Genomic DNA, 14,986 nt, shown 5'->3' with positions numbered 1-14,986 from the left:
CTAAGATCTCACATGCCACAAGGCGTGGGCAGAAAGAAAGAAAAAAAAAATGCCCTGAATCTGATCAAGCTTTTAGGTCCTGGTTCAAAATTGAGAAAGGAGTACGTCAAGGCTGTATACTGTCACTCTGCTTATTTAACTTAAATGCAGAGTACATCATGCAATGTCAGGCTAGATGAATCACAAGCTGAAATCAAGACTGCTGGGGAGGGCATACACACCGAGGCAACCAGAATTCAAAGAGACACGTGTACTCCAATGATCATCGCAGCACTGTTTATAACAGCCAGGACAAGGAAGCAACCTAGATGTCCATCTGCAGACGAAAGGATAAGAAAGCTGTGGTACATATACACAATGGAGTATTACTCAGCAATTAAAAAGAATACATTTGAATCAGTTCTAATGAGGTGGATGAAACTGGAGCCTATTATACAGAGTGAAGTAAGCCAGAAAGAAAAACACCAATATAGTATACTAACGCATATATATGGAATTTAGAAAGATGATAACGATAACCCTGTATACGAGACAGCAAAAGAGACACAGATTTACAGAACAGTCTTTTGGACTCTGTGGGAGAGGGCGAGGGTGGGATGATTTGGGAGAATAGCACTGAAACATGTATATTATCATATGTGAAACGAATCGCCAGTCCAGGTTCAATGCATGATACAGGATGCTCAGGGCTGGTGTGCTGGGATGAACCAGAGGGATGGGATGGGGAGGGAGGTGGGAGGGGGGTTCAAGATTGGGAACACATGTACACCCGGGGCAGGTTCATGTCAATGTATGGCAAAACCAATACAATAATGTAAAGTAATTAGCCTCCAATTAAAATAAATAAATAAATAAAAGACTGCCGGGGAGAAGTATCAATAATCTCAAATATGCAGATGACACCACCCTATGACAGAAATCAAAGAGTAACTAAAGAGCCTCTTGATGAAGGTTGAAGAGGAGAGCAAAAAAACTGGCTTAAAAGTCAACATTCAAGGAACGAAGATCATGGCATCTGGTCCCATCACTTTATGGCAAATAATGGGGAAACAAGGGAAACAGTGGCAGATTTTATTTTTGAGGGGCTCCAAAATCACTGTGGACAGTAACTATGGGCACAAAACTGAAAGATGCTTACCTTCTGGAAGAAAAGCTATGCCAAACCCAGACAGCATTTTAAAAAGCAAACACATCACTTTGCCAATAAAGGTCCATATAGTCAAAGCTATGGCTTTTCCAGTAGTCATGTATGAATGTGAGAGGTGGACCATAAAGAAGGCTGAATGTCGAAGAATTGATGCTTTTGAACTGTGGTGTTGGAGCAGACTCTTGAGAGTCCCGTGGACAGCAAGGAATTCAAACCAGTCAATCCGAAAGGAAATCAACCCTGAATACTCATCAGAAGAACTGATGCTGAAGCTCCAATATTTTGGCCACCTGATGCGAAGAGCTAACTCATTCGAAAAGACCCTGATGCTGGGAAAGATTGAGGAGCAGGAGGAGGGAGCAACAGAGGATGAGATGATTGGCATCACTGACTCAATGGACATGAGTTTGAGCAAACTCTGGGAGATAGTGAAGGACAGGGGAGTCTGGCGTGCCTGCCGCAAAGAGCTGGACTCGACTTAGTGACTGAACAACAACAAAAGTTTACAGTAAACTTGGAGAAACATGTTAAATTACACCATGAAGACAGAACTAGCCAAATCCAGACCATGAGTAAGTCCAGAAGAACAAACAATCTATAAATTGTAAAGGGGAAAAGGGTAGAAACTTTACAAATTAAGAAATACTTAAAATATGTATCAATCATTTACAACGTGGGGAATTTATTTGGATCCTGATTCAAAAATGAAATATATTTTTAAAAGGCAAACTGTTAAGGAAAAAAAGTATAATATCTGAGACAAGCTAAAATTTGAACACCGACTGGATATTTGATATAAATGATTATGCTGTTATTATTCTGCTGTAATAACGGTACTGTGGCTTATTTAAAGAGTACATACCTCTCATTTTTTGGCTGCATCTCACAGTTGTGGGATCTTATTTCCCCAACCAGGTATTGAACCCACGTCCCCAACAGTGGAAGCCCAGAATCTTAATCACCAGGGAAGTTCCCTCTCTTTCTTAAAAACAAAACAAAATTATTTATTTCTTTTTGGCTGTGTTGGGTCTTCACTGCTTTGTACTGGCTTTCTCTAGTTGGGTGAGCAGAAGCTATTCTCAGTTGCAGTGCACGGGTTTCTCATTCTGTTGGCTTCTCTTGTTGCAGAGCACGGGCTCTTGGCGTGCAGGTTTCAGCAGTGGCAGGTCTTGGGCTCGAGAGCACGGGCTCACTAGTTGTGGAGCACACGCTTAGTTGCTTCGCAGCATGTGGAATCTTCCCATAACAGGATCTGAACCTGTGTCCCCTGCACTGGCAGGCAGATTCTTTACCACTGAGCCACCAGGGAAGTCTCCTGTATCTCTTATAGATATACTTAGTTCAGTTCAGTTCAGTTCAGTCGCTCAGTCGTGTCCGACTCTCTGCGACCCCATGAATCACAGCACGCCAGGCTTCCCTGTCCACCACCAACTCCCGGAGTACACTCAAACTCATGTCCACAGAGTCGGTGATGCCATCCAGCCATCTCATTCTCTGTCGTCCCCGTCTCCTCCCGCCCCCAACCTTTCCCAGCATCAGAGTCTTTTCCAGTGAGTCAACTCGTCGCATGAGGTGGCCAAAGTATTGCAGTTTCAGCTTTAGCATCAGTCCCTCCAATGAACATCCAGGATTGATCTCCTTTAGAATGGACTGGTTGGATCTCCTTGCAGTATAAGGGACTCTCAAGAGTCTTCTCCAACACCACAGTTCAAAAGCATCCATTCTTCGGCGATCAGCTTTCTTCACAGTCCAACTCTCACATCCATACATGACCACGGGAAAAACCATTGCCTTGACTAGACGGATCTTGGTTGGCAAAGTAATGTCTCTGCTTTTTAAAATACTATCTAGGTTGGTCATAACTTTCCTTCCAAGGAGTAAGCGTCTTTTAATTTCATGGCTGCAATCAGCATCTGCAGTGATTTTGGAGCCCAAAAAAATAAAGTCTGACACTGTTTCCACTGTTTTTCCATCTATTTCCCATGAAGTGATGGGACCAGATGCCATGATCTTTGTTTTCTGAATGTTGAGCTTCAAGCCAACCTTCTCACTCTCCTCTTTCACTTTCATCAAGAGGATTTTCAGTTCCTCTTCACTTTCTGCCATAAGGGTAGTGTCATCTGCATATCTGAGGTTATCGATATTTCTCCCAGCAATCTTGATTCCAGCTTGTGCTTCTTCCAGCCCAGCGTTCCTCATGATGTACTCTGCATAGAAGTTAAATAAGCAAGGTGACAATATACAACCTTGACGTACACCTTTTCCTATTTGGAACCAGTCTGTTGTTCCATATCCAGTTCTAGATATCTTTAAATGAAATATTATGCCCAGAACATACTTCAAAAAATACAGGAGAGAGGAAAATAGAATGGACATGACTGGATACGGGTTAATGAATGTTGGGTTTGGGTGATGGATATATGGGTGTTTATTACAGTTCTGCCTATACACCCTCAATCTTCTAAAATAAAATGTCCTAAATAAAAATAAAATTAGGAAGTGAAGAATGTTATTTCCTTTGCATACTGAATCTCTTTACTATGCCATTATACAGATCAGGCGGAGAAGGCAATGGCAAGCCACTCCAGTACTCTTGCCTAGAAAATCCCATGGACGGGGGAGCCTGGTGGGTTGCAGTCCATGGGGTCGCTACGAGTCTGACGTGGCTGAGCGACTTCACTTTCACTTTTCACTTTCATGCATTGGAGAAGGAAATGGCAACCCACTCCAGTGTTCTTGCCTGGAGAATCCCAGGGACGGGGGAGCCTGGTGGGCTTCCGTCTATGGGGTCACACAGAGTTGGACACAACTGAAGTGACTTAGCAGCAGCAGCATACAGATCAGGAAATTAAGGTTAAGGAAGATTAAATGTACTACCCCAAATCACAGCTAATTCCTTTTAACAGACTTTATTTTTTTAGAGTAGTTGTGTGTTCACAGTAAAACTGAGCAGAAGGCAGAGATGGCCCATATGCCTCCTACCCCCACGTATGCACAGCCTCCCCAACTATCAATATCCCCACACCAGAGAGTTACCTTTGTTACAACAGATGAACCTGCAATGGCACATCATCATTATGTTAATTTGAGAACCAGGATTTGTCTCCAAAATCCATGCTTTCTACACTATATTACTGTCAATTTTATTCTCCATTATCATTATTTTGCTGATACTTTTTATACAAACTGGTAAAAATAAAAATTCTGTTTCATGAATAAGCAATGCAACAGAACTCTATTGACCATAAAATCATCAAAGTATTAAAAAGTTAATGTATATTAATGGAAGAAGTAATTCTGTCAACACAATAAATGAAACTTCCACTGAACCATATTTTAGTTATTTAACAAACACATATATTGTCCACTAGAGTTGAAAATATAATTACATAGACATAAAGAGCACTGTCAGGAATCTCTACCCCAAACTTTTCTTTGGTAGCTATATCAAGTACTGGCCAAATAACAACTAACCACATGAACCTCAAACTACACATTTTCAAAGCATACGTGTGTGGCGTTCACTGACCTAAGAATTTAACACGTTCTAAGCGAAAAGCAAAGGAGAAAAGGAAAGATATAAGCATCTGAATGCAGAGTTCCAAAGAATAGCAAGGAGAAATAAGAAAGCCTTCCTCAGCGATCAATGCAAAGAAATAGAGGAAAACAACAGAATAGGAAAAACAAGAGATCTCTTCAAGAAAATTAGAGATTCCATGCAAAGATGGGCTCGATAAAGGACAGAAATGGTATGGACCTAACAGAAGCAGAAGATATTAAGAAGAGGTGGCAAGAATACACGGAAGAACTGTACAAAAAAGATCTTCACGACCAAGATAGTCACGATAACGTGATCACTGACCTAGAGCCAGACATCTTGGAATGTGAAGTCAAGTGGGCCTTAGAAAGCATCACTACAAACAAAGCTAGTGGAGGTGATGGAATTCCAGTTGAGCTATTTCAAATCTTGAAAGATGATGCTGTGAAAGTGCTGCACTCAATATGCCAGCAAATTTGGAAAACTCAGCAGTGGCCACAGGACTGGGAAAGGTCAGTCTTCATTCCAATCCCAAAGAAAGGAAATGCCAAAGAATGCTCAAACTACCGCACAATTGCACTCATCTCACACGCTAGTAAAGTCATGCTCAAAATTCTCCAAGCCAGGCTTCAGCAATATGTGAACCGTGAACTCCCAGATGTTCAAGCAGGTTTTAGAAAAGGCAGAGGCACCAGAGATCAAATTGCCAACATCCGCTGGATCATGGAGAAAGCAAGAGAGTTCCAGAAAAACATCTATTTCTGCTTCATTGACTATGCCAAAGCCTTTGACTGTGTGGATCACAATAAACTGTGGAACATTCTGAAAAAGATGGGAATACCAGAACACCTGACCTGCCTCTTGAGAAACCTGTATGCAGGTCAGGAAGCAACAGTTAGAACTGGACATGGAACAACAGGCTGGTTCCAAATAGGAAAAGGAGTACATCAAGGCTGTATATTGTCACCTTGCTTATTTAACTTATATGCAGAGCACATCATGAGGAATGCTGGGCTGGAAGAAGCACAAGCTGGAATCAAGATTGCTGGGAGAAATATCAATAACCTCAGATATGCAGATGACACTACCCTTATGGCAGAAAGTGAAGAGGAACTCAAAAGCCTCTTGATGAAAGTGAAAGAGGAGTGAAAAGGTTGGCTTGAAGCTCAACATTCAGAAAACAAAGATCATGGCATCTGGTCCCATCACTTCATGGGAAATAGATGGAAAAACAGTGGAAACAGTGTCAGACTTTATTTTTTGGGGCTCCAAAATCACTGCAGATGCTGATTGCAGCCATGAAATTAAAAGACGCTTGCTCCTTGGAAGGAAAGTTATGACCAACCTAGATAGTATATTAAAAAGCAGAGACATTACTTTGCCAACAAAGGTCCGTCTAGTCAAGGCTATGGTTTTTCCCGTGGTCATGTATGGATGTGAGAGTTGGACTGTGAAGAAAGCTGATCGCCAAAGAATTGATGCTTTCGAACTGTGGTGTTGGAGAAGACTCTTGAGAGTCCCTTGGACTGCAAGGAGATCCAACCAGTCCATTCTAAAGGAGATCAATCCTGGGTGTTCATTGGAAGGACTGATGCTAAAGCTGAAACTGCAATACTTTGGCCACCTCATGCGACGAGTTGACTCACTGGAAAAGACTCTGATGCTGGGAAAGGTTGGGGGCGGGAGGAGAAGGGGACGACTGAGAATGAGATGGCTGGATGGCATCACCGACTCTGTGGACATGAGTTTGAGTGAACTCCGGGAGTTGGTGATGGACAGGGAGGCCTGGCGTGCTGTGATTCATGGGGTCACGGAGAGTCGGACACGACTGAGCGACTGAACTGAACTGAACTTGTGAATCCAAAGCTAAATTACAGCCTACAGCAAATATGACTGATGAAAAATAAGCAATGAAAAACAACAACAACAAAAAATAAGCAATGAACAAATCAAAATCAATTATAGCCTATTATGATAAATTCCTAGAAGCAGAATTGTTAAAATGAAGTATCCCATGAATATGGAAGTAAGAGTTCCCAATGAAAATCCATAATTATCAAACTCTTACTTCCATATTCATGGGATACTTCATTTTAACAATTCTACTTCTAGGAATTTATCCTAAAGCAATCACTGGACCACCATACAAAGATGCGTATATTAGGATACTTACCAAAGTTTCAGTTAAAATTTTATTTTAAAAATGGAAAAAAATCTAAACACCATCAGTTAAGACTGACTAATAATATAAAGTTAAATGCTAGAATTCCTTGGTGGTCCATTGGTTAAGACTGTGCTTTTACTGCCAAAGGTTCAATCCCTGGTCCAGGAACTATGAACCCATAAGCCAAATGGCATGGCAAAAAGTAATAATAAAAATTTAAAATTAAATGCTATACATTAATAAAAATTATATTGCTACATAGATATAAGTAATGATAAGGAAAAAATATCCATGATACATAACTGAGTAGAAAAAGTAGGGTAAAAACAATTAATATGATGATGGATAGACATATAAGAAAATATACAAGAAAAAATTAACAATGGTTTTCTCTGGATTATGAGATCATATTATTTTCATTTATATTCTAGATTTTCCTATACTGTTTGCTTTTTAAAAAAGAATAAACATATATTTTTACAATCAGGAAAAATTTTCTATTTTTGTTTTGAAAAAATAAATATATTGCGTTGACTTCAAAACTTGACATAATTAAATGTCTGTTTACTAGTTAAATCCACAAGGCATGAGATTTTAGTAACTTCCTGTCTACTAATTCTACCTATTTTTTCAATGAACCTGTACAAACACAGTGTACTATATCAGATTACATTTACTATATTCACTGTAGCTAAATCAGCACTCTAGAACATTCAGACTGTTCAGGGTTAAATTTCTCAGATGCCATATGGGGAACCATTTTTTCAAAGACATTCCCCCACCATGCCCTCCGCCACTTCAGAAAACATGCAGTCAATGCACTATGGAAATGCCTTGAGATTTAGTTTATAATTAAAGTTTGGGTAACTTTAGAAAAACTTATTATCACCCAAGCAAAAATTTAGAAAAATCTGGGTAATTTTACGTCAAATATACAGATAGATAGCAAGTCCCAATTCAGAAGCTAGAAGTTTCTTCAAACAAAAGGACTTCACTGCTAAGATACAAGACTATTTTGCAATCTATTCTTCAACTTTTTTAAAATTCAGAGATACACTACTGAACTTCTGCTGTTAGATTTAGAAATCAGTTAAAACATCAAATATTGGTAATGACTCAAAAGGAGCATTATGTAAGCCTACAATTGAGAACATTTTCTTGCAAAAATGAAAACTACACAAATATCTCATGTCTATATTCTATAGATATATTCTGATTTCTCAAGAACTCAATAATTTAGAAATAATGCAGAAAAAACTGGCTGATATAAAACAAAGAATTCTTCCCTATGATTTCATTAAACTAACATTCTAGATTAATGTATATAATATTTTATTGCAACCAAATCACAAAGAGCCCACATTTAAGATATAAGAGAAAGCATCATTTTTTTGACAAGATTTTGCTCTCAGCAGTCTTTTTTTTTTTTAAGCAATGGGTAGCCAACGAAAGTCATTAATATTAAAAACACAGATAATGGCAGAAAACTACAGAAACTCCAAACACAGAAAGGCTGTTCATGTATCCTAACAGCACAACCACTATGGTTGAAACACCACACAATATTCTTTCTCACATCTGTTTTGTTAACGAGCCAAGAATGAGGGTCTATTGAGTATCCCAGACAACTGAATGAGAAGCAGGAATGTCTGGTGAATGCTGTTCATCCCAACAAACCAAGACTACACAGGTTTGGAAGGAACACTTTTCTTAAATAAATTATCTTTTTAGTTTTACCTTCCTGAAAACAGATCACTTGTCTTTTCCTCCCAATCCATTAAAACAAAACAAAACTACACATAAATTAGTTAAGATCCTAGTTTTAAATATTATAAGAGAAAACATGTTACTTTCTTTTTCCAGATTCATATAATTATTTAATGACTTTCAACTATGTAACATGACGAGGCAGCCCTCTTTTTTTTTCTTTTCTAAAAAATTTTGTTGGGGTATACTTGCTTTACAAGACTACAACTTTGTTTCAGATTATGAAATATTTAATTCATCTTTCAGGGAGATCCTCAAATATTTTACTTAAGACTATGAACCCAATGTGAAGAAAGATGGCTGTGATTTAAAATAACATAGTATTCAATTAGAACCCAAGATTATGACAATTTGACAAGAATTTTATCCTGAGGCAGGGTTTTTCCATATACAACAGAGAACTTTTCCAGAAATGTCCCCTTTACAGGGCCTCTGGCCTCTCTGCATACTATCGGATCAGGCATATAGAAACAAACAAATGTAATGTTCCCACTGGAAAATAATAAATTAAGTCTAAATTATCAAATTATTACATACAATTCTCTGAAGGAGCAAAAACAGCATTTAGAAACCATTTTATTTATTCCAACCACTTTCCTAAATTACTCAGCTAAAAAAAAATCTTTAACACATTTATTAACTTGGAATTTGGTTTAAAACTTTAAAGAGTGATTATACCAAGGTGATGAAATCAAGGATAATTTTTTAAAGTCTTATCATGTCAACTGGATTACATTTGAAGATTTCATATGTTTCCCACCCCCCTTACTTTTAAGTCTTTGTTTAGAAGAAAACAGTTGTTTCTTGTTTCCTTTTCAGTATTCCCTCAGGGTGTTCCATCACTGTCAGAGGAATTAAATTCTAAAACAAAAATCAAAATAATCTTGTACATTTTTATAACTCCCAATAGCAGTCAAGAGCAGCAAATACTAGGGAAAAAACATTACAATGGCCACTTCAAAGCAGCACTGGCTAAACTTTTCCATATTGCCTCTACACAGAGCAGCATTTTATCTTCTTCAAGACAAAACTCTACAAGTGAGAAAATCCATATAACAATAAAAACATTTCCCAAGCAATTAAAGAAATACTAAACTGAGAACCTAATGGCATTGTATATTTCAGTACTTTGAATCCACAACTTTTATTCATCTTATTCAAACTTAGCTTCCTTTATATCCTTTGAAATTTGTTCTCAAATGACTTTTCTTGATTTTTATTACATAAGAAATGCAGAGTCCTAAAACAACTACATTCAAACAGGAAATCAAGAATATAACTAAGAAACACAGTCTATTCACTTCTGCAAGATTGTATAAAACAACTACCAAACTACTTTGTATTATTCATTTAAGATAACAGAAAATGTTTTTCTTCCAACTCTCTATGCCTTCAACACTGGTCTGATTTTACCTAAAAATACAGACTAGAATAGTGCAGTCCTAAAAAATAGCTACCCAGGAGAACTGTTATCTCAATGAACATTTCTACTTCTTTTATTCCCACTTCATTTGGAATGAAAATATAACATATACAATCTTAGACCAGCTGTAATTAAAGCATAAAAGAGTTTCATCAGAAGTTCCCTAACTCAGGAGTCCTACGCACAGATGTCAAACTATTATCATTATTTAAAAACCAATTGTGCCTGGCAGCTTTTTGGTTAAATCAGAGTTCACACAGCACTATGTCAGTACATTGTACAGGACACCCTTTAAAAAATCACTTAAAATACTATATGCCTTAAAGAAGAATAGACAAATATTAAGTGTTAGTGAAGAACATTCACTAAGCAGCACATATATAGAATTGATATCTGAAGTCCTTTCATGTAAATAAATTTAAGTTTTCTATGTATCCACCTAACAACTAGAATTCAATACATTTTGCCATAAGTCAATTCCTGAGAATCTCAACAAAAAAGAAAAACTTAGAATTGGAGAGCCAAGATCCAACACTGACTCAATAGACTATCAGAGAATATATGCATCTAAAATTTTCAAAAAAATATACATCTGTCAAACTTGATTTTAAACTTTGTTGTACATTTTTCCCAACTATGCTTTTAATTTCACATGCAGCATAACAATTACATGAAAAAAGTCTCAGGAAGAATGAAAATTCTGTTTTTGATGATGACACTCTTAAAAATTATACTTTATCTTATTAAATTACAGTCAATCATGTATAAACTGCACTGAAGAATAACCTTTGTGTTCCAAGATGTCCAACTATATGGCTGATAAATCTAATTATACCTCCACAGATGTGAAGACAGTTAAATGGGTATATATTTCAGCAATGGCCCATGCAAGAAGTAAAACTTATCTATAGCTCAAGAGTTCATAGGAGAATTTACTGAATCATACTTGGCAAGTTGGATCCACTGGCTAGGTCATTTGACTTCAGAAGTATTTTCTAAAATGTTGTTTGTGTATTTGGGAGTAATTTCATTTGAAAAACCCAATGATGAAAAAGAAGAAAACCTTAAATTTTTAAATTCTTTTTTTTTTTGAGATTTAGAATAATTAAGGAAGTATTTAAATTCCATGCTTGTTCTCCAAGCTTAACAATGAACAATTATGTAAAAATTATGTATATCTCCCAAATCATCACATTCCCTAAATACTGTATTAGAAAACTGAAAAACAAAGAGAGGACAGTTTTGGAAATATACTAATCACTGATCAAACCAGAGTAAACCTCTTCACAGTCTAGACAAACTTTCCCTTTTCAAGAAGACATGAAAAGGAAAAAAAAAAAGATGGAGCATGCAAAAGAGAAATGGTAGATATTGATTAGAGAAAACTCCATAAAATAGTAATAAACCCTTCTCCCCAGTCCCTCTCTACAACTTCTGTTTTTCGCATCTACTTGACAATTATACTCCTTAACATAGCCAACAAAATTTTTATTGTCATTATGTCACTGGTTTCTCATGTAAGCTTTTCTTATCTCATATTCAGTTGCCTCATCAATTGACAAATGCGATATGAAATTCAGGGACTTTTGGTATTATTAGTAAGAAGACACCAACCACTTTATATTTTCAAAATTACTTTATAAATCTGTGACTGGATGAAGCATACTTCCAAATTTAACATACCAAATATGATCATTTGGAAAGCAAACTGTTATGTAACACCTACTTTATGTCCTTCAACTAATTACAGACCACAAAGAGTGCTTTTTCTTTTTTTAAATATAAGCATTGCTCATGTTGCAATTTTTTTCTCAACACTATCATTTTTTTCCCAAGGAGAGAAGCAGTTTTCTTAAATCCTAAATTTTCAAGAATATGACAGCCGATTCTCTAGGGAATAAAAAGGAACAAATACATATATAGTCAGCAATTTTAAGATCTACCTCCTCACATATGCAGTGATCCAGGCTGATATGACATTTCCAAGATACTCAGGAACTGTATACCAAGCTGCCACGAACATCAGACGAGAACTCAGGGATGGAAGAAATGCCATCTTGCATTTGACGTTGCACTAACATCTATTTCAAATTCAATTCTCATCTGTTATCTTAATGTATCTTCACAACTACCTTGAGACAGATAAGGGAGAAAGCTGGCCACCCACTGTCTCTACGGGACACACTACACAGGTAAAGGACACACACCCGTTATATCTTCAACTGGAATAACGAAAACGATGGCAAACCCTTCTAGACTCCGAAGGGAAGAGAGTAAGACCGCCTAAGGAATCGCAAACTTCCATCGCTAGAGCGGCGCCCCCTCCCCGCAGCGTCGCCGACTCCGGGGCCCCGGGGAACTGCGGCGGGGCTGCGGGGAGGCGGAGGAAGGGCTGGGCGGGGGGCGGCGGGGGCACGGCGCAGAGCTCGCGCGCCCGGGCCGGGGCGCCGGGGGCGAGGATGCTCTGGGGCTGCCTGCCCCCACCGGACGGACCGGCGACTCGACTCACTCACCTGCGGAGCCGATTTCCATTCATGGAGCTGGGGGGAGTGCTTCGAGCGAGAAGGGCGCCCGCCACTGAGGGCAAGGAGGCGGCGCAGGGGGCGGCGCGGCGCGACAGGAGCCCTGACTCGGCCCCGAGACGGGGTGGTGACGGCTTCTCCTCAGCCACCGCACGCCGAAAGCTCCGGTCAGGACGAGCGGCCGTCGGGAGGCAGCGCGCGACTAGGAGAGAGGAAGAAGCGTGAGGCGAGAGGGGAAGAGCTCTGTGCGGAACTTGCGTCGCCCACGGCCGCTTACGCGCCCACTGCCCCTCCACGACTGCGGCGCCGCCGCCGACCTCCCCGGGGGCCGCCCCCGGAAGCCCGCTGGCGTCAGTTCCGCCGCGCGGGCTCGCCAGACGTCCAGGCCTCGCCTCTCCGCCCCGACCGCTCGGGCGCGACGTCGGTGCGGGCGCGGCCGGCGCGGTGGACGCAGGGGACGTGCCGCGCCGCGGGCGCCGAGCCTGGGCGGAGTCTGCGGCGACCGCGGCGGCGTGCGACCCGGGACGGCGAACCGGACCCGGCCGTGCCGGCCGGAGACAACCCCAAGGTGCTGGACTCCTCCCGCCGCCCCGGTGCAGGGCCGTGCCGGCCAGAGGCGCAGTCGTGGAGGGCGGCCTCGCTAACCTGGACGAGAGCCTCCTTGGAGTTTGGCTGGTTTGAGGTGCAGGAGCTGTGAGCGCCCCAGACTGATCTTGTCTTGGGGAGAGGTCCCACCTTCTTCTTGAGGCCCTCCCGCCACGCCCAGTTGGGACCACCCCACGAGCCCCCTCCACTGCAGGCGGTCGAGTGACTCCACATTTGTAGTTGTTTTGACAATTTCTGGGGACAATATTTCTCGTACAATCTAACTCGAGAAAAGATGACAAAAACGTCAGATCGAATAATTTCCATGTTAAAAACTCTTTAATAACGCCTGGTCACACTAACGCCCAAACTCCATTCCGGGGCCAAGCTAGAGGCCTAAAGTGAGGTTACCTGCCTTTCCCTTCAAGCGAGACTCTTCCTCATCATTACGCTACAGCTACCGTGGCCTGCTTACCCCACACTGGGCAAAGCGCTTCTCTATTACACTTGAATTTTCTTGACCAGGCGCCCTCTCCTTTCTCAGGCTTACCCCATCCCCTGTGCCCGCCAATCGCTCTTCATAACTCAAAGAGAGTCATTTCAGATGCCTTTCCTGGACATATGGTGAGGCCTTCCTGTATACTACTACAATATTTCCTTAACAAACCCTCTCCCAGTCTGCAACTTGTTTACTGTTGTGCAGCCCATTAGTGTTTGTTGCCTTACAGAAATGATAACTATTTCATTCAGGTTGAGAAATGATTAATGATCTTTCCCTGTCCCTAGTATCAGCAACGTTTAGACTGTTAATAATCAAAATAAATAAATAAATAAACCCTGGGACAAAGAGGAAAAGGAAAAAGATATCCTGGAGAAGGGAAAGGCTATCCATTCCAGTATTCTGGCCTGGAGAATTCCATGGACTGGACAGGCCATGGGGTTGCAGAGTCCGACAGGACTGAGCAACTTTCACTTTCATCATATCTTTAGTGCCCTCCCAATCACTATGGGGCTTCAGATCAGTTACTTGAGCCTCTGGGCTTCAGTTTCCTCAGTTGTGAAGTTAGGGAATGGGCATAAAGCACTGAGAAAATCCTCCCTAAATGTTAGTGAAGGTATTTATTAGTTATTTCAAAGCACTTATTAGATGCATCTACTATACAGCAGACAATAAATGGACGGGATTCAAGCCCACATCTAACTCCAATTCTGCCTCACTTCTTCCTTCTCATCCTTAGCCCTTTCACTGAAAATTCCCTGGATTTTACATTATCAGATGTCACTAGTTTCTAAAAGTTATTTTCAATCCACTATACACAAGTGCTTAGCAACATTTAACGGGGATTAATACCAACTCTTTTGCAACAGCCTTTCACACCCTCAAATCCCTACAACTGGCTCCCTAAATGACTGCAGGTCTCTTGGGTGTCTCCTAGAATAAACACAGTGATGAACCCTGGAAGCGGGCCACTGTATTCTTTGTTGACATGGATGTAACAGGATCTGGACCTTCTAATTCAGTCCAATATAATAAATGTCAATAATACTTTCCCATCTACTGTTATCTAGGGACCTCACATGTGAGTTCATAGCAAAGGCTCATGAACTGTAATATCAGGATGTAGGAAGGCAAAAAAGTTTGAATGATTCTGCCAAAAGCCAAACTGTATGAGGCTTTCCCAACCACACGCATTTCCTAGTTCTGGATAACCTTATTCCCAAATGAGTCTCTTAAGGGCATAGTGCAGGTTTTTGTGTATCCTAATTGTCATAGCCCCAGTGCCTAGAACAGTTCCAGTGCCTGGTACATAGCAGCATCCCATCAATATTTGTTGGGCAG

At 40.4% G+C, this 14,986-nt stretch overlaps 1 protein-coding gene across 1 annotated transcript in view; it reads right to left on the bottom strand.

Annotated features, from left to right (window-relative positions):
• The window catches only part of AGO3 (argonaute RISC catalytic component 3), a 132,175-nt gene extending 119,467 nt beyond the window's left edge, over positions 1-12,708 (bottom strand). The window contains exon 1 of the mRNA XM_055402949.2: positions 12,553-12,708. Coding sequence (XP_055258924.1) covers positions 12,553-12,571 — 19 coding nt within the window. The 5' untranslated portion in view covers positions 12,572-12,708. The remainder of the gene's footprint in view (positions 1-12,552) is intronic.
• Positions 12,709-14,986: the final 2,278 nt, after the last annotated feature.

The sequence above is a fragment of the Moschus berezovskii genome, chromosome 4 (genome assembly GCF_049115385.1).
Source record: "Moschus berezovskii isolate FMDL1 chromosome 4, NW_MosBer_1.0, whole genome shotgun sequence".
NCBI classification, from domain to species: domain Eukaryota; kingdom Metazoa; phylum Chordata; class Mammalia; order Artiodactyla; family Moschidae; genus Moschus; species Moschus berezovskii.
The sequence above is the reverse complement of the archived record's forward strand: the minus strand, read 5'-3'. Positions and strand labels throughout refer to the sequence as shown.